The following is a 21,656-nucleotide window of genomic DNA, read 5'->3' as shown; positions in this document are numbered from 1 at the left end:
CGAATTAAATGTTTTTTTAATACAGAAAAGTAGTTTTTGTGACTTAAATAAAAAAGCTGGATATATGTCATCGCGGACTTTTTTGTAGAACTAATAAAGACCAATGTTTTTGCTATACATTGTTGTTACTTGTATCCAACGGTATAAGCGGCGCACGCACAAATGCAATCTTCAATTAGATTTTTTTTCTGACTTCTTGGACATAAATCGCTATAACTCAGCTAATATAGTTTCAATGTATTTCAATTATATATAAAAACCTGTCGGAGAAAATACTCTTTCTATTAGTGAAAACCGCATCAAAATCCGTTGCGTAGTTTTAAAGTTTTATGCATACGAAGGGACTACAGACAAAATGGGCGACTTTGTTTTATACTATGTAGTGAAGTGAAAAGCAAAAAAACGCTCACAGATCACGAAATCTCGAAAACTACTGAGCCTATAAAGATGATTTTTGGCAGAAAGGTAAATTGTACCTCGGATATGTCCTAGAAGAAAAAAAGAGTTTTTGACAATACTCGCGGAATCTGAAGATAATGAAATTTTCCATACCCGGGCGCTCTAGTTGTTCCATAAAATCGAAGTACAACGGTATACATATCTATATTACTGAACCATCATTGACCGAAAAATTACTTAATGACTTACATAAAATCGCGCCCTCTTTCCCGGAGGGGAAGGCAGTGAAAAATAAAAATAATAAATACTTATGACGGCAAACTGATTAAAATCTTCCCTTCTAAGCTAGTTCTAAGATAAAACATAATTTTTCTTCGCGTGTATTCTATCGTTTTCGCAAAAAGTAGCTACTTTTCACGAGGTATCATTGATAATATGCGACATGTGTCACGCTGCCCCAGTGTAAAAGAGTGTCAGAGTGAGACTTAAAAGTTTCCTAAAGTTTTAAAGTTAACCCTATTTTAAGAGGTTGCAGTCATCAGACAAGGTTTTGTCTTTAACCAGTTGTTTCAGATGGTCGATGAGGCCCTGTACTGACATCTCGCCGTGCACCTTGTTGTCCCGAGTGCGCACGTTGACTGTCCCAGATTGTTTCTCACGTTCGCCCACCACTGGAAATAAGAGTTATGAAGTTATTATATTAATCCGGCTCGAAGGACCAAAATTGATACTTATTAAATATAAACCTAACCCATTGTATTTATCATTTTTACGATTTACAGTACTATTTAAATTAATTTAGTGGACCCTTGAGTGGCAGTGTGAGAGAGAGAGCTATATTTTTATCGTCTCCTTTAGTAAAATACCAAACAAGTGAGAAGTCTAGCTAACAAAAAGCTATCAAGGCAGATATTTTCTTTCAGTGCGTCTGCGGAATTAAAACTCAATATCTGTGAAATGAGTAATATAGCCTACTTTTGTCTGGAAATTTCCACGAGGGCAAAGTCCCATGCAAAAGGTAGTGTTCAATGAATATTTAAACATTTATACACTAATTTTATATGCAATAAAATAGATGATTTTACACTAACCCAATATAAAGTTGAACTGTGCAAGCTGAGCGTTCCTGACTTTCTTGTTGAGGGTGTCTCCCGCGTCGGTGTCCACCTCCGACATGAAGCCAGCTTCGAAGAGCTGCTTATTCACCTGGATTAAATTTAAAAAATACACATTTAGTCACGTCTATATCCCGTGTGGGGTAGGCAGAGCTAACAGAGCGAAAGGCCACGTTCAGCGGTTTGGTATAATGATTGAATTGAGATTCAAATAGTGACAGGTTGCTAGCCCATCGTCTAAAAGAGGAATCTCAAGTATATAGGCCTATCCCTTTATCGCCTTTTACGACATCCATGGGAACGAGATGAAGTGGGTTCAATTCTTTTTTGTATTTGTGCCGGGAACCACACGGCACAAATTGATTTTGAATTAAGTTTCTCATGGTTTCTCACCTGCACGGCGTAGTGGTCGAAGGCGGGCCCGACGGGCACCACGCAGAGCTGCCGCGGGCTGAGCCACAGCGGCCAGCGGCCCGCGTACGACTCGGCCAGGATGGCCACCATGCGCTCCACGGAGCCGAGGATAGCACGGTGGATTATCACTGGACGCTTCTTCTCGCCGCTCTCACTGTCAAAGTTAATGTTGCTATTGAACGGGCCGAGGGTCTGGTGGGTGGGTCAGATCCATTTTCAATAAGTAGTAACTTTTTAATCATCTGTCTGTCAGTTAGTAATATACTTAAATGTCAAGTCAGAGAGTATGTCTGTCTGTCTGTCCATAAAGACTGAACGGCCGCAACAACCATATTAAATAAAATATAATAATATGTAACCATATTAAATAAAATGTAATATGTGCCGTGTGACCAATACAAAAAAGAATAGGACCACTGCATCTCTTTCCCATGGATGTCGTAAAAGGAGACCAGGGGATGGGCTTACAAACTTGGGGTTCTTTTTTAGGCGATGGGCTAGCAACCTGTCACTATTTGAATTTAAATTCTATCATTAAGCCAAACAGCTGAACGTGGCCATTCAGTATATTCAAGACTGTTGGCTCTGTCTACCCCGCAAGGGATATCGACGTGACCATATGTATTTATGTATGTATTAACGGGTCGAGGGTCTGGGGGGTCGGTCAAATCACAATAAAAACACCGGATTTTCAGATCTTCGTTCAATCAATAGTAGTCTTTTACTCATCTGTCAGTCAGTTATATTCTTAAATGTCAAGTCAAAGAGTATGTCTGTCTGTCTATGAAGATTGAACGGCCGCAACAACCATATAACATAAAATATAATAATATGATGATATTATATTGTTATCAGGAAGGAAAAAGAAGAGAAAAAAAAAAAAAAAATATATATATATATATATATATATATATATATATATATATATATATATATATATATATACTTTTAAATCCTGGCAACCTCTTAGTAAACGTGGCAACATTGGAACCATAGGGAACTACCAATCGTAGGGAATCTCACATCCGTACCTATCATCGGTCAAGGTCATGTTGTTAACTGCGTACGAGCCGGTCTGATAAGAAAAATACAAAGAGAGTTCCGGCTATTAATTAAGGATTTCCTATAATAAAGACCACTTCTACGATGAGACCAATACGAAGATGATTTGACTTCACTTTTCTCTAGCGCATGGTATGGTACAGACATTGTGTAGGAAATTAAGAACGTATTAATTAGCCTTGTAAGCCATATTTATTTTAAGATATACATACATACATATGAGAATCCCAAGTTTGTAAGCCTATCCCTTAGTCCCTTTTACGACATCCATTGGAAAGAGATGGAGTGGTCCTATTCTTTTTTGTATTGTTGCCGGAAACCACACGGCACATTTTAAGTTATGCTTTTCGTTTTTAAAATTACCTTGTAAATAATTAGTATTAAGGTTTGATTTGTTAGATTTCGTAGTTAAATGATTATTATTATAACTTAATTCATATTTTATTATATATGTGTAAACTGCATACAAACAAACATACCTGACATAGCTAAGGTTGAATCTCTCGGGCAGTTGGAAGTCCAGTTGTATGGTGGCACACTGGTGTGACCTCCTCAAAGCGTCTTGTATGGTGATGTCTATTTTGGGGCCGTAGAAAGCGCCATCTGCTGGATTCAGCTGCCACGGCTTGCCGAAGCGGTTGAGCGAGTCTTCCAAAGCCTGGAATGTAAGAAAATCAGTTTATAATTCTCATAAACGCTTGAAAAACCAGCGTTTCAGAGAAATTAGGGAACATCTCGCCCACAAAAAAACTAGCCAGCGGGCGAAATGGCAACTTTTCAAAATTTGGTAAGTAGGGTCGACGGGACTTTCAAAAGGGAATTTACATACGTACATATAATCACGGGCACATCACTTGTGGGATAGAAAGAGCCAACAGTCTTGAAGAGACTGATAGGCCACATTCAGCTTTTTGGCTCGATGATAGAATTGAGATTCAAATAGTGACAGGTTGCTAGTCCATCGCCTAATAGAAGAATCCCAAGTTTATAAGCCTATCCCTTAATCGTCTTTTACGACATCCATGGAAACGAGATTGAGGGGACCTATTCATTTTTTTATTGGTGCCGGGTACCACACGGCACTATAAGTTTGGAAATACTCCTACCTCGCTCGAATAATTGATTTCCCGCGGCAGATGCGGGTTAATCAGTCTTGATACTTGATATCAAGAATGATTAATATAATATCTGTTCTATTTACCTTCTCCGCCTGGTTCCAAGTGGCGAGGTCTCCGAGGTACTTCTCGGGTCTGGTGGACAACTTCAGCTGGAACGTGAAGCCGAATGTCGAGTACACGTGCTCCAAAAACTCAAGGCAACCGATCTGAGGACGAACAATAAACTCATTTGTCAATAAACAATTAATAAATGAAATTTTGATTTACATACATACATACATATGGTCACGTCTATATCCCTTGCGGGGTAGACAGAGCCAACAGTCTTGAAAAGACTGAATGGCCACGTTCAGCTATTTTGCTTAACGATAGAATTGAGATTCAACTAGTGACAGGTTGCTAGCCCATCGCCTAAAAAAGAATCCCTAGTTTGTAAGCCTATCCCTTAGTCGCCTTTTACGACATCCATGAGAAAGAGATGGAGTGGTCCTATTCTTTTTTTGTATTGGTGCCGGGAGCCACACGGCAAAATTTTAATTTAGTATACTCGTATGGTAAGCAGGTTGACTAAGCAGATATTAAAAGAGTGTGGAGGGAAAGGGTGTGAAGGCCTAGACGAACGTATCTTGATCAAATTAAGGACGTCCTGGTAAAGGGTCAGGTCAAGAGTACCCGAAACCGCTGAGCTTGCATGAAGAGAGTTATGAATGTGGACGAAGCGAAGGAAGTATGCAGAATTTCGTGGCATGTGGAAAGATGTAGTCTCTGCCTAACCTTCCGGGAAAAAGGCGTGATTTTATGTTATGTTATGTATGGGTGTAAAAATTCAAATTGCGAATGAGAACTTCCATACGCAATCAGTCCACATAACATAAAATCACAATTACAAAGCATTCAAATCTCCTTTAACTATTTACAAAAGTAACCAATACTGACTAATTCCTGCTCGATATGTTGAGGCACACAGAATATATGCGCGTCGTCTTTATGGAACCGCCTTACGCGAGTCAGACCGGTCAAAAAACCGCCTAACTGATACCTACTTTATTATTACCACAAATTGTCAAAATTGACTGAATCTCGCAATAAAACTCACCATTTCCTGCTCGATATGTTGGGGTGCGCAGAATATATGCGCGTCGTCCTGCTGGAAGCGGCGCACGCGCGTGAGGCCGGTGAGCGCGCCGCTCAGCTCGTTGCGATGCAAAACGCCGAAGTCCGCCATGCGCAGGGGCAACTCGCGCCATGATCGAATGCGGTTGTCGAACATTATGCTGGTAAAATATTACTTAGTTATTATCAACATCTAATAGCGGACCTTAGAAACATTTATTTATTTAAAACTTTATTGCACAAAAAAAAATGTACTAAAGGCGGACTTAACGCCGTTTGGCATTCTCTACCAGTCAACCAGCTGACCAAACAGAAAAAACTTTAAGATAGTGATGCAACGATGTGGTGTGCTGAACATGGCCATTCAGTCTTTTCAAAACTGTTGGCTCTGTCTACCCCCCAAGAAATATAGACGTGACCATTATGTATGTATGGTGGTGCATACATTGTAGCGGAGGGTGCAACTGGGCACACGCAAAGATGAGTGAATCAACCGACCGACATTTATTTAGCATTCAATAAAAGAGCAACATCTCTCTCGTCATGTGAGTAAAAGTAAAAATGAATATCTTTTGAGAGTATAACAACAGATAAGTTTTTTTTTTTTTTAAATACAACACAACCATATTTGTAGTAAGAGCATGGAGTACGTATTCCGTTTCCCTCTTAAAAGTATAGTTCTCCTCTGTAGTAGTTCCTGAGAGTAGCGCGTTCAAACAAACAAACTCTTCAGCTTTATAATATACATACATACATACATAAAATCACGCCTTTTTCCCGGAGGGGTAGGCAGAGACTACCTCTTTCCACTTGCCACGATCTCTGCATACTTCCCTCGCTTCATCCACATTCATACCTAACTCTATTCATGCAAGCTCGCCGGTTTCGGGCACTTTTGACCTGACCCTTTACCAGGACGTCCTTAATTATAATTCATCCTTAATTACACTTTATAATATAAGTATTGATTTTTTATTTAAAAAAGTACATACATATACATATAGTCACGTCTATACCGTACGTTTTTTTTTATTGGTGCCGGGAACCACACGGCACTTAATTATAATTAATCCTTAATTACACTTTATAATATAAGTATTGATTTTTAATTATAAAAAAGACTGGTAATCAATCCTTGAATCCTGTTTATAAAAATATAACACAGAATCCTTTGCTAACTAGTTTTATTTCTACTACTATATTATGTTTGTAGCTGTTGGTCTTCCTACTAAAAAATAAAAAAAAAGTTCATAGGTTTCAAAGCGAACGTTTCCTTCTCCACGTCGAAACACACCTTGAATCCTGTTTGTAAAAATATAACACGCACTAATATCATACACTTACACAATCTTCACACTCACCAATGGCCCGGACAGTTCATAGGTTTCAAAGCGAACGTTTCCTTCTCCACGTCGAAACACACCTTGAATCCTGTTTGTAAAAATATAACACGCACTAATATCATACACTTACACAATCTTCACACTCACCAATGGCCCGGACAGTTCATAGGTTTCAAAGCGAACGTTTCCTTCTCCACGTCGAAACACACCTTGAATCCTGTTTGTAAAAATATAACACGCACTAATATCATACACTTACACAATCTTCACACTCACCAATGGCCCGGACAGTTCATAGGTTTCAAAGCGAACGTTTCCTTCTCCACGTCGAAACACACCTTGAATCCTGTTTGTAAAAATATAACACGCACTAATATCATACACTTACACAATCTTTACACTCACCAATGGCCCGGACAGTTCATCGGTTTCAAAGCGAACGTCTCCTTCTCCACGTCGAAACACACCTTGAATCCTGTTTGTAAAAATATAACACACACTAAGATATCATACACAATCTTTACACTTACCAATGGCCCGGACAGTTCATCGGTTTCAAAGCGAACGTCTCCTTCTCCACGTCGAAGCACACCTTGAATCCTGTTTGTAAAAATATAACACAGAAATTGCACGAACAATCTTCACACTCACCAATGGCCCGGACAGTTCATCGGTTTCAATGCGAACGTTTCCTTCTCCACGTCGAAACACACCTTGAATCCTGTTTGTAAAAATATAACACGCACTGAGATCATACAAATGTTTACACAATCTTCACACTCACCAATGGCCCGGACAGTTCATCGGTTTCAATGCGAACGTTTCCTTCTCCACGTCGAAAGAGAACATGTTGTCGGCGTAGTGCGCCCAGTGGCCGGACGTTTGCCACAATTTGGAGTTGTACATGTTGGGCGTCACCACTTCCTGGAAGCCGCGTACCCTGGGGGGGGGGTTCATGAGAGACATATCACTACATAGTATAAAACAAAGTCGCTATTTTAGTCTGTTTGTCTGTATGCTTAAATCTTTAAAATTACGCAACGGATTTTGATGCGGTTTTTTGTAACGGGTAGAGTGATTCAAGAGGAAGGTTTTCATGTATAATTTTGTCCGAATTTCGCACCCGTGCGAAGCCGGGGCGGGTCGCTAGTCATTGATAAAAATTTAATCGCATAAGTGTTAATGGAGAAAATTTAAGTCCAAATAAAGACTTTATTTGGACTAAATTATTTTCACAATCGACACTTTTCTTTTAAATTTAGTCCAAATAGAGACTTTACTTACATACATACATATGGTCACGTCTATATCCCATGCGGGGTAGACAGAGCGAAAAAACTGAAGAGCGAAGCCTTGAAAAGACTGAATGGCCACGTTCAGCTATTTGGTTGAGGAGAGTTTGGGGAGAGGTACTTCCGGTGGTCACGCGAGTAAGACCTGTTATTGTTTGCTCCTGATAAAAGTGAAGATTTAGTGCACTATTTACAAGTTTTAAGTGAAAACAGGCTGAGAATTATAACCTCAACCTTCTGCGGCAAAGGTATGACACTGAATCTAACGTAATAACATAACTATTTTACCACAAAACGATATCTTAATTTTGCCAAAATCCAACAACTGAAACATTTTGAATTTAACTTGTATGTTTTTACGAAATTCAGCCAATAAGAGCAAATTTAACATTTAAACCACATCCCACAAAACTTTCGTCACAGCCGGCAGGCATAAATATATACGTCAATTGAATGACATGACGTTGACATTGACACAATAACAAATAATATTTACTTTTTTAAATTTGAGTTCCTGCATATTTGCCAGTCAAAACGTTCCGTTCCAATAGAAGAATATCTTTAGAAACATAAATGGACTCAGAAAATATTACTTTTAGGCGACCAGAAATATCAAATTCACTAAATGATTCTGATAACTCTTCTTTGTTAGATTCGACGATAATGAGCCTACCTAATACATCTATTAACAACAGTGTTACACAGATTGAAATTCAGGAACGGATTGAAAATCTTGAATCGAAATTACTTTCAGCGAACAATGAAATAGATAATTTGAACGAGGAAAATATAAAATTAAAAAATGAAGTACATAGATGCCAAAAAGTAATAGAAACATATAAAAAAATTTGTACAGAAAAAGTTTTATCTCCTGCTTCTGTAAAAAAGAAAAGTAAAAAAAGGTTTCAAGAATCGACACTTTCCCAAAGGCTTTATCAAGAAAGTCCTACAAAATTAAATTTGGCAAATAGACAAGATCATGATTTTATTGATAAAGATGACGAAAATAAAAAGATAGATAACAAAATTAAAAAAATTAGTGATAAAGATAACGAAAATAAGAAGACAGGTATTCAATTAATTAATGATAAAGATGACCATAAATCTCCGAAAAAACAATCGACAAAAAAGCTGAAAAAATCTTTACCTTCTAAATCGATTTCAAATTTAGCAGAAGATAAAATAGAAAAAGAAGATAATAACAGAAGTAAACAAAAACTTCAGAAACCAGACGTAAGTGATACAAAGAGTGTAACAAAAATATGCTTAATAAGTACTAATAAAAATAACAAGATGCTGTCCATTGCCGAAAGTACTTTTGGAAATTACAGGATATGTCATTATTTAAAGCCGAATTGTGGAATCAAGAATATGATTGAAGACTTAAATAATAAATTAAAAGAATACACTAACAAAGACTGCTGCGTCATCTTTATTGGAGATGAAGACTTCAAGAAAACTAATAATTATTTTGATATAGTGTTAAACTTAAGAGAAGAATTACAATTAATAACACATACTAATATTGTACTATGTTTGCCGACATTTGTATGTAACAATAACTCCACGATTTTCAATTGGCGACTTGAATGTTTCAACAATCTGTTATACCTAGATATTCATACGCATAATTACGCATATTTGCTTGATTCAAATTTGAATCTTTCCTATGATTATGACATGTTTTCCATACGATCTGGTACTATTAATAATAATGGTATTAAGCAAATATTTAGGGACTTACAGGAATTAATTTTGAATATAATTGATAATGAAAATTTAAACAGTGACGAATATGATATTATGGATAAAGTAAGCCCTGCTTCAAGTTCTGATTTTTTTCCTAAATAAATACAATAATTTAAACTTGACTATTTTACATCAAAATATTGCGGGTTTGATAAATAAGTCAGATCTTTTGTCAGTACATCTGGAAGAGTTAGCCGATGAAAAAATTTATGTAGATGTTATTTGTATATCTGAACATTTCATAAAATCTGGTGATGAAGAAGAATTGAACATTCCAAATTATCGTTCTGCGGCCATCTATTCCAGAAAAAATATTAAACGTGGTGGAACATGCATTTTAGTAAAAAATGATGTAAGTTTCAATGAGTTGAATTGTGTTGCGGAACTATCTGTGCCTGATATAGTAGAGTGCTGTGCGGTTGAATTAATTCAATGTAATTTATTTGTATTATGTGTATACAGACCTTCAACTTCAAAGGATTTTGAGACTTTTTATTATAGGTTAGATTTAATTTTTAAAACATTATTTAAAAAATGTAATAAAAGAATTGTTATGTGTGGAGACTTCAATATTGACGTATTAAAAAACACGAATTTAGCCCAGGAATTTGAATATTTTCTAATGGGTTATAATCTCAAATTACAAATAAGACAAGTAACTAGACCGAGTTCTCAAACATGCTTAGATAATTTTGCCCACAACTTACAACTCAAATGTAAAAATCAGGTAATAGAATTCGCGTTGTCGGACCATTCAGCTCAAATCATAGAGATACCGATGGATAAAATCAACAAATTAAGTCAATGGCGTGCTAAAAAAAGAGATTTGTCGATTGAATATTTAAAACTTTTTGAAAACCACATAAAAAACTTTCCCTTTTCTGGTATCTATAATACAGATGATCCCAACACTGCTTTCAATCATTTCTTTGATAATTTTCAAATGATTTACAATCTCTGTTTTCCGCTTAAAATAAAAATATTTAAAAGTAAGAAGAAATTGAGATGGATTTCAAAAGGAATAAAAATTTGCAGTCGAAGAAAAAGAAGTTTATTATGGAAACATAGAACAGCGCCATCTAGGCAGACCAAAATTAATTTAAAAAATTACTCAAAAAAATTTAAAACCATAATCAATTTAACACAGAAGGCTCAAAATACATTTTACATCAACAACGCACAAAATAAATCTAAAGCAACTTGGCAAATAATAAATGATAAATATAAAAAAAAAGACTACATATCAGAAGTTCAACACGATGATAACTCAATATCAGATCCTAAATCAATAGCAGAGGCTTTTAATGCGTACTTTATTGAAAAAATTGAAAACTCTTCGAATAAATTATATGATAAAGTTGATCTAATATTTCAGCCACAATCTATGTTTTTAATGCCAATTATGACTGAGGAAGTAATAAAAATTGTAAGAACACTAAAAAACACCAATAGTACAGGTTACGATGATATCTCCACAAAAGTGGTTAAGTCTGTTTGTGAAGATATTGCCCCACATATATGTTTTCTCATCAATATGTGCATTTCTGCTGGTATTTATCCTGATAAACTTAAACCAACTATTATAAAACCACTACATAAAAAAGGGGATAAAAAAATTATGTCTAATTTTAGGCCAGTGGCACTTGGAACAATTTTTACAAAGATTTTTGAAAAATATTTATATGACTCCATTTACAATTACTTGACTAAATATAAAATTTTATGTGACGAACAAAAGGGATTTAGAAAGAATAAGACAATTAGTATGGCGATATATGATATGCTGGACATTGTAATGAAAAATGTGGATAAGAGGAACCCTGTATGCGTAGTGTATACCGATATGACACAAGCATTTGACTTTGTTAATCGCAATAGACTATTGAACAAATTAAATACGTACGGCATCAGAGGAAATGTATTAAATTTAATAAAATCTTACTTAGATAACAGAAGCCAATGCGTGGAAATAACCAGTATTTGTCCCAAAAAAAAGCAAGAAATCAATCATCTGTCAGGATATAGAATAAACAAGTTCGGCGTTCCTCAAGGAAGCGTCCTTGGGCCGCTTCTGTTTCTCATTTATATTAATGATTTACCTCAAAAAGTACAGCAAAAAATGGTACTATTTGCAGACGATAGCACTGCAATTATTAAATGTGACGACCCGAAGGAGTACGAATATGACATAAATAATACAATAAATGATATAATTCAATGGTTAGAAACTAATAATTTAAAAATTAATTTAATGAAAACTAAAGTTATGCAATTTTATAATAGAAAAATACCACCTAATCTTAACATACAATATAATAGTCAAAATATTGACGAAGTTCAAACGACAAAGTTCCTTGGCCTTACTGTTGACAGTCAATTATCATGGTCTTCTCATATCGAAGAAGTATGTAAAAAACTAAACAAATCGGCTTATGCGTTATTTAGGATATCTAAAAAAGTTAAATTAGAAGCTGCATTGGTGGCTTATCATGGTTTAGTCACCCCTCATTTAAACTATGGTGTAATATTTTGGGGTAATGCGGTAGAAGTTAACAAAGTCTTCAAGGCCCAAAAAAGATGTATCAGATCGATGTGTGGACTGAAATCTAGAGACAGCTGTGTGCCTATGTTTAAAGCACATAAAATGTTAACATTACCCAGTATTTATATATTAGAAGTTTGTCTTTTTGTAAAATCTAATCCCCACTTGTTTACAAAAATAGCGGACATAAGAATGAGGCCAGATCGTGTGAGACCTCAATACCAGCAAAAGTTGGTTATTGGAGGACATCAAAAATCTTTGATCAGTAATAATGTGATCGGGATGGCTCCTAAGATTTTTAATAAATTGCCAGATAGTTATAAGACCGAAGATTTAGTGACATTTAAAAAGACAATTAAACAGCTTTTAATAGAAAGATGTTATTACAGTGTTAAAGATTTTCTACAAGACAATTTGACATAATAATTCGATTTAATTTATATAATTCTTATTTTTGATGCGTGTACTGACATTTTCAATTTAATTTAAATTTTTATGTTGACTTTATTTTATATAAATGTATGTAATTAATTATTGTACGTCTGTAAAGACAGGACTCAGTGGTACTCTATATAATTATATTATCTTTTTACCTGTGCTCCACAATAAATAGATTTGATTTGATTTGATTTGATTTGATTTGGCTTAATGATAGAGTTGTCGCATAAGTGTTAATGGAGAAAATTTAAGTCCAAATAAAGACTTTATTTGGACTAAATTATTTTCACAATCAACACTTTTGTTTAAAATTTAGTCCAAATAGATACTTTACATACATACATACACATTATCACGTCTATATACCTTGCGGGGTAGACAGAGCCAACAGGCTTGAAAAGACTGAATAGCCACGTTCAGCTATTTGGCTTAATGATAGAGTTGAGATTCAAATAGAAATAGGTTGCTAGCCCATCGCCTAAAAAAAAAGAATCCCAAGTTTGTAAGTCTTTCCCTTAGTCGCCCAAAGACTTTATTTGGACTAAATTATCTCCATCGATGACAGGATACCACAGAAACAGTATATTTTTATAGATTCTAAAAACGTATTCTTTAGATACATGCATATAGTGACGTCTATATCCCTTGCGGGGTAGACAGAGCCAATAATCTTACAAAAACAACCGACAGGCCACATACAGGCGTATGGTTTTATGATAGAATTTAGATTCAAATAGTGACAGGTCGCCAGCCCATCGCCTACAAGTAGAATCCCGAGTGTATTAGCCTATCTCTTAGACGCCTTTCACTACATCAATGGTAAAGATATGCAGTGGTCATGTTCTAAAGTGGCGATAACCGCACGGCATTGACCTACCTGTACTGTTCCCTCAGGAAGTTGACCAGCGTGTTGTAAATGTGAGCGCCGCGCGGCTGGAAGAAACAGGAGCCGGGGGACAACTCGTGAAAGAAGAATAACTCTTGTTCCTGTAACAGAATAAAAACATAAAATTAACGTTATATTATCTCTGTTTGTACTTATTGAATAGTGCCGTGTGGTTCTCGGCAGTAATTGGAAAAATAATAGGACCACTCTTTTTCTTTTTGTGTTGAATAAACCATTTATCGAGGAAGGCTTTAAGCTATAATTCATCATGCTGCAACTATTAGGAGATAATGGAAAATGTGAAAAAAAAAACGGGGAAAATTATACACCCTTGAGGTCTTCAATGATGCCCAAAATCACTATTCCACGCGGACGAAGTCGCGGGCACAGCTAGTTTTGAATAAAATTTTTGAATTTGGAATACAAGCAGATATACAAGGAGAGTGTGGAAGGAAAGGTCGGAGTGGGAAGACCTAGACGAACGTATCTTGATCAAATTAAGGACGTCCTGGTAAAGGGTCAGGTCAAAAGTAACCGAAACCGCCGAGCTTGCATGAAGAGAGTTATGAATGTGGATGAAGCAAAGGAAGTGTGCAGAGATCGTGGCAAGTGGAAAAAGGTAGTCTCTGCCTACCCCTCCGGGAAAGAGGCGTGATTTTATGTATGTATATACATACATATAATCACGTCTATATCCCTTGCGGGGTAGATAGAGCCAACAGTCTTGTAAAGACTAGAAGGCCACGTTCAACTGTTTGGATTTAAGATAGAATTGAGATTCAAATATAATAGTGACAGGTTGCTAGCCCATCGCCTGAAAGAAGAATCCCAAGTTTATAAGCCTACCCCTTAGTCGCCTTTTACGACATCCATGGGAAAGAGATGGAGTGGTCCTATTCTTTTTTTCTATTGGTGCCGGGAACCACACGGCAAACGGTATGTATGTATGTATTTATGTATGTATGTATGTATGTATTGGTATACCTTGCCAATCTTCCTGTGGTCCCGTTTGGCCGCCTCCTCCTGTATGGTCTCCCACTCCTTGAGCTGCTTCGGCTCCGGGAACGACACTCCGTACACTCGCTGGAGACTCTCAGCGTCCGCTTTGCCTTCCCAGTATGTCGCGGAGTTCTGTTAAAGAAAGATATAGTAACATAAACATATATAAGAGATATAATCTTCTTATATATAAAATTCTCGTGTCACAATGTTTGTCTCCGTACTCCTCCGAAACGATTTTAACCAAATTTTGCATGCATATTCAGTAAGTCTGAGAATCAGCTAACATCTATTTTTCATACCCCTAAGTGTTAAGGGTTGTCCACGCTTAACTTTTTTTTTAACTAGAAATTACTTAAAAATTATTTATATGGCAAAACAACGTTTGCCGGGACAGCTAGTATAACATAAACATAACATATATTTTATATAATCACGTCTGTATCACGCCTGCTGGGAAGACATTCCTCTTTTTAGACGATGGGCTAGCAACCTGTCACTATTTGAATCTCAATTCTATCATTAAGCCAAACAGCTGAACGTGGCCTTCTAGTCTTTACAAGACTGTCTTCCCCGCAACGGTTATAGACGTGAGTAAACGTATTTATGTTATCTTTTAAGTCTGTCGGCTCTGTCTTCCCCGCAAGGGTTATAGACGTGAGTAAACGTATTTATGTTATCTTTTAAGTCTGTCGACGCTGTCTTCCCCGCAAGGGTAAAAGACGTAAGTAAACGTATTTATGTTATCTTTTACACAATGCTCAACAAAACTTGCTCAGAAACTTAGGCCGATATTTTTAATGGCACCTGCTATATATCACCATGGTTTTCCTGACCTCACAAAATCTAATTTAATACAAAAATTTCCAAATGTGGATGAAGCGAAGGAAGTTTGCAGAGATCGCGGCAAGTGGAAAGAGGTAGTCTCTGCCTACCCCTCCGGGAAAGAGGCGTGATTTTATGTATGTATGTAATTTCCAAATTAAGGTTTAAATGCTACTAAGAGGTCAAGACATTTTGTACAAGCCGTATAATTATTTATATGGTTAACCGCTATCCGTTACCTTGGTGACTTTGACAGCTTTGACCTTGCCCGTGTGTCTCACGTGTGGTCCGCGGCACAGGTCTATCAGTGGGCCACATCTGTACACAGTTGTGGTCGGTGTGTTTTCAAATAAATCTATTCTAAGAGAGCAAGACATTTTGTACAAGCCGTATAATTATTTATATGGTTAACCGCTATCCGTTACCTTGGTGACTTTGACAGCTTTGACCTTGCCCGTGTGTCTCACATGCGGTCCGCGGCACAGGTCTATCAGTGGGCCACATCTGTACACAGTTGTGGTCGGCGTGTTCACTTTCTCATTCAAAATGCGGACCTAAAAGTTAAAATGAACAATCATATCAAAAAATAAATTCAATATTTATTCATCAACAAGTTGTTTATGTATGTATGTATGGGTGTGAAATTGAGTGACCGGATAAGGAACAGCGTGATAAGGGAATGTTGTGATGTGAAAGAAGATGTATTTACAGGAATAGAAAAGGGTATGTTCAGATGGTTCGGTCATGTGGAGAGGATGAATGAAAGCAGGTTAACTAATCAGATATACAAGGAGAGTGTGGAGGGAAAGGTTGGAGTGGGAAGACCTAGACGAACGTATCTTGATCAAATTAAGGACGTCCTGGTAAAGGGTCAGGTCAAAAGTACCCGAAACCGCCGAGCTTGCATGAAGAGTGTTAGGAATGTGGATGAAGCGAAGGAAGTATGCAGAGATCGTGGCAAGTGGAAAGAGGTAGTCTCTGCCTACCCCTCCGAAAAAGAGGCGTGATTTTATGTATGTATGTAACAAGTTGCTTTAATGTTGTGTGTGTAAGTCGCCAAATAAGTGATTAATATTGACTTGTAGGAGTATTTGTATTAAAATTAGCCAGGTTTAAAATGCACAGAAGTCATCAGTAACTCCTTTCTTCCAAGTAAGTGTAGGGGTACGGTTCAAAAATATGTGCATTACATTAAATTCTTTCCAATGTACTGTAATGGTAAGGAAAAATATAAGAACATCTGCATTAAGACAATATATTAACCATAATACAAGCTGAATCAGGTACAACTGTTACCAAGGTCACAGAGATCTTACAGGTCCTAAAAAAACCCTAATAAAACATTTGATGAAATCGTACCTTGAATGGATTGTAGTCAAACATTTCCAGCAATTGTTCCTTGGTCAGCTCCAGCCGTTCAAACGGCTGCTTCTCTTTAGCTATCTTCTTTATCAGACCTTCCAACACGTGGAAGTCAGTCGAGGATATCTATGGTAGAAAAAGAAAATCGTTACAAGTCAGTACGGCTATTTGGAGAGAAACATAAGTAAGACTATTTTAGGTATAAATAATAAAACATATTAAACGCGCACGTAACGTAAATACCTAACATTTAATTTATTTTGGACATTTCGAATCATGTTACAATGATCCGTGGTGGGCGAGCGACTGAAAACGGGCGAGGAACTGCTCTGTCTTCACGGCAGAATGTTCTTCCACTGTCAAGTTGCTAACACGCTAACTACCGTCACAATACAAGCTAATAGAGTCCGTACTCTAGAGCACGGCCGTAATACGGTAAATATTAACGAGATAGTTTAAAATTAGTCTCTGCTTACCCCTCCGGGAAAGAGGCGTGATTTTTATGTATGTATAATTTAAAATTCGCTAATTCTAGTCCTAATAGTAATTGCTTCCGTTGCAGTTTTAAGTATAAAAAGGAGCTTATGACGAAAATAAAATGTACAATTTTTCCACTCACCCCTTTCTCAGGATAGTACATGTCATAGTAGAATCCTTCTTCAATAGGAGGTCCGTAACATAGGCATCCTCCGTAAACCTGTAAATAGTATTCAAATCAAAATTATAACTAGGCACTGAAAGTATTGTATGAAGGCGAAAGATATTTATAATGCATAGACATTTGAAAGAGTTGGGATTAATTTTGTCTCCTATAAAAAGGTCTTATGTCCCACTCTTTATATTACTTCCAAATTTAATATATCTTCTTCTTAAGAGCGATATTCTCTTTCTGTTGCAATTTAATCTAGTGATTTAATTGTATTAAGAAAGATTCCTCTCTAAACCTTCCCAAGCATATTTGCTGAAGAATACCAGAAGACGGCCTGGACATCCATTTTGTCCCACAAGGAGATCCAGCTCACAATTCCCTTTCAAAGTCTGATCTAGATTCCACAACTCATTGTTGACTAAAGCGATGATAGTGGGAGACTGATAGATTTTCACTGCAGGGGGGAAAGTAATAGTATACTAACTCACCCTCCGAGGAAAGACATCATATAAATCGGAATAAGTAGATATCCTCACTGGGGGATAGACTCTAATGTCAAGAGCCTAAAACACATTTGCTAAAAGTGGATGCACTGATCGCAAATATAAACATAAATATAAAAAAAACCCCCACCCTCTCTAAGGCCTCTCCAAGCATATGTGCTGAGGAGTGCCAGAAGACAGCCTGGGCGTCCGTGTTGTCCCATCGGAGGAGCTCCAGCTTGCAGTCTCCTTCCAGAGGCCGGTCCAGGTCCCAGAGCTCATTGTTGACCCGAGCAATGATGGTGGAGTCCGCTAGACCTTGGCTGGAGAGGATAATATAGATAAAAAGGATAATATATATATAAAGCAAATATGCAACAGAAGCTTGGAGCCATTATTTTTAAACTCTATGTTTAAATTTTCAGTTTCACTTTTCACAATCCTGTTAGCATTTAGTCAATATGTTTATCTAAATTTAATCTGTTTTATAAGTATTTAATACAATTAAATTTTACACCTTCAGTTTTGCACAAGTATGTGAATAAAGTTAACTTGATCTAAAGTAATAAAAAACACATCTTAGATTATAAAAGAGGACACTGATTGACTCTGCAATTATACCTATTTATTTTCTCTTCATTGTTGTTGGGTTTTGAAATTTTGCATGCAGGTTCTTTATTATTTGGTCTAGGGTTGCTAGCAATTCTCGGAATGGAAATCAACAGGATTTTTAATTTCACTTGATCTGAGCCATCTAATGGAAATTATAAAATATCATAGTCTTATTCATGTTAAACTCTGTGAAAGAACTTGAGGTTCAACTATGACATAATTCAAGACATGACCATGACCCTATATTAATTATCAGGACAACCTAACTGGGTCATGGTTATACATTTATACTTATTACACACATAAATTCATGCTTCTTTCTCAGGGGTGTCGGTACATCTTTCCACTTCCCACGACCCCTACCATGTTACACATTGTTACCATGTTACACATTGTTACATATTCCGTTGCCTTAAAATGGATTTCTCATAATGTCTTCCTTAAAATAATTAAACATTCAATGAATATACCTTAAAAGAACTTTAGAGTAAAGTAGGCTATCTAATTCAGAACGTGCTTATGGCACATCCACATATACCCGGCACAGGCATTCTTTATAATACATATATCAAGGTGGTCAGTATGCCGGCAGCACAAAACCGGCGGCATGTGTGAATAACCTTTATTTTACAAAAAAATACAACATAAATACTTATCCTATAAACTAAGATAAAGCACAAAAGGTGGCATTATGCAATCTCTTCCAGGCAACCACATAAACATTGGGTGAGAGAGAATTTGGTTTGGGTGCTTACATTTCAGTTGACTACTTGCTTTCAAGTAAGACACCTTTATCACTATTCACCAACGCTATGCACTGATTTAAAAGAAAACATTTATACACTCAGCTGTTAAAAAATACTTACTATTTGCTCCAGAATTCACTTGTGTGCACAAATAAGGCAATTGGTTATATGTACAGTTATATAAATATTTACAATTTACAAGTGTATGTTTATTGTGTCTCATCAAAATTGAATGCACTCTCAGTTATTGCCTTCATAGCCTTTGCTAAAAGCAAAATTGTACTTTAAATGCTGCCTTTGCTTATATGTTTTAATTTTAAAAAATTGTCTTAATTCAATTTTTTCAGTGGTTTCTTTTATAACTGTATATGTGACCTAATATTTGTATAAGTAAGTAATAAAATTAGCTCATCTGCTTAATTTAGAAGCCTCAAACATTCAGTACAGGGTTCATTTAAAACTTTCTTACATACAGTGTAAACTCTATATAACTACACTGAAGGGACTGAGCATTTTATGGCATTATAGAGAGTGGTCGTTAAATGGAGAGGAAAAAAATCAGAATTAGAAAAAGAAAAAGTTTATTTCAGTCTAGTGTTAATAGTTATGTGTGTAAAAAGAATCAATTTTCTTTTACTAGCCATGTTTACAGTTTTAAAGTTTGTGAGCAACTAAAAATATGATAACGTGGTAATCCATGACTCCTACTTATAAGTCACGATCTACACGTGCAAGCAATCCCAATTTATGGAATACAAGCTAAACCAACCAAAGCCAATTGATTTCGACGCTTTAGAGAGTTTGTCGTTAAATCGAGTGACGTTACATGGAGTTTACACTGTATTTCCAAGTAAAGTGCTGACCATGCCTATTACCCCAACCTACAATATAAAAGATTTTTTTCCCCTAGTGGTATACCAAAAAGAAAATTGCTTACCTTATTCCTTTAGCCACATCATATGGAGTAGTCTTCCAAGCATTCGCTTCCACTGTCTTTCCATCAGGCAGAGTCACAACAATGTGTACATCTGGCTTCGAAGCCAGTTCTTCCACATACTGGGCCTTATATTTATCCCAGAGATCAATCCTCTTCTGAATATACTCAGGCCAAGGGTTCAGCTCCGATACACCCCCAGAATCTTCAGTTTTCTTCTTTTTCTCCTTCATGGCTTTCTTCTGAGACTGAAAATAAAAGTGTTTATTGCACATTTACCTTCTGATTTCATAGAAAACTTTGATACATAACAAAGACAACTTTTTTATTTTTTTGATACATTAACTTTTTTGTGAAGTAGATGTTTTGATCATGTAGAAAGTAGACAAATCTTGACTTCTACTAAAAGTAAGAACATTTTATAAAAGCTAATAAAAGTGTTTTATTAGTAGAGATTCATAGAAATCACTATTAAAGAATAAACTTATATGAGTATCTACATGTTTAATAGAAACAAATTTCACTAGAATAATATTTATCATATGTAACATATATAATATAAACATATATAATATTAGTGATAGTTAAGTTTAACTTAAAAGTTTTTATGATATCATTGCTGACGAAACATTATTCAGGCCTACAAACCCATGTGGCATAGGTATCCTTCAGGCGGACAACACAGCGCCCGCGAAGGTTGAATAACTTTAACATCACTTGAAAAACACAAAGTAATAAGTCGGTTTTATAACTAAGTAAATTATTTAATATCCTGCCTTTTCATTTATGTTCAATTTCTGAATTTCTTCAGCGGCAGTGTCACCCATCGTGCTCGTGAAACTTTGACAAAAAATAAACTGACTGACAGCTTCAATTCGACAGTGACATTGACAACAACATTTCGAGCAATCATCGACAAACAACTTAATTTTGTAGCAAGGAAATCTTCGTTAGACTTTATAACATTTCAGAGTGCTTTGCATTAATTGGTTTAGAATTGAATTAAAACCTCATTTAATGCAATTCAAAATTCTTTATTTATAAGAAACATTTTGACAAATTTGTTTTTTCTTTACGCGCCTTGTATGGCGATTCAAAATGTCTGTGTGAATTATATATATTATTTTGAAAACGTTTTGAATATACTAGTCCAAATTAGAAATGTGGTAACGGCAATAATCTATTCTCATTGATTTATTAAAATTATAGTGAAGCTTAAAATTTTTCAATCATGATGCAAAAGTCACGACCAATCGAAGCATTTCAGCAGGTTTTGAGTGCCTTCAAATTGTTTGAAAAAAAGTTGGACAAATTACAGGACGATGTGAACTCGCATGGTCACGCTTTATCGGATCTTAGGATGATGGTTTCAAATCTAGCAATTGGTCTTGATCCTAAAATTCCTTCTCTAAAAATGGATGAGAGACGGTTGAAAAAGTCCATGGCCGTGCAATATGACAAACATCCGAATGTAGCTACAGAAGGTTTTAAAACGAAGAGAAAGAATACTATACAGTCTCTCCCTTCAAAATTGAAACCAAAAAGTTATCCCGTGCCTACTTATGCCGTGACAACA

The 21,656-nt window shown here is 36.1% G+C and overlaps 1 protein-coding gene across 1 annotated transcript; it reads right to left on the bottom strand.

Moving 5' to 3' along the window:
• Window positions 1-809: 809 nt before the first annotated feature.
• LOC106140332 (threonine--tRNA ligase 1, cytoplasmic) lies at window positions 810-20,919 on the bottom strand. Its single transcript, XM_060949545.1, has 15 exons — window positions 20,729-20,919; window positions 20,084-20,328; window positions 17,940-18,111; window positions 17,277-17,354; window positions 16,655-16,783; window positions 15,721-15,849; window positions 14,456-14,602; window positions 13,463-13,572; window positions 7,349-7,504; window positions 5,205-5,382; window positions 4,192-4,314; window positions 3,470-3,648; window positions 1,908-2,082; window positions 1,491-1,605; window positions 810-1,070 (listed from the first exon to the last, which is right to left on the bottom strand). The coding sequence occupies exons 1-15, from the start codon at window positions 20,792-20,794 to the stop codon at window positions 916-918; spliced, it is 2,157 nt and encodes a 718-aa protein (XP_060805528.1). The 5' UTR covers window positions 20,795-20,919; the 3' UTR covers window positions 810-915.
• Window positions 20,920-21,656: the final 737 nt, after the last annotated feature.

The sequence above is a fragment of the Amyelois transitella genome, chromosome 19, assembly GCF_032362555.1.
Source record: "Amyelois transitella isolate CPQ chromosome 19, ilAmyTran1.1, whole genome shotgun sequence".
NCBI classification, from domain to species: Eukaryota; Metazoa; Arthropoda; class Insecta; order Lepidoptera; family Pyralidae; genus Amyelois; species Amyelois transitella.
Note: the sequence above shows the minus strand (reverse complement) of the source record. Positions and strands in the feature narration are given on the sequence as shown.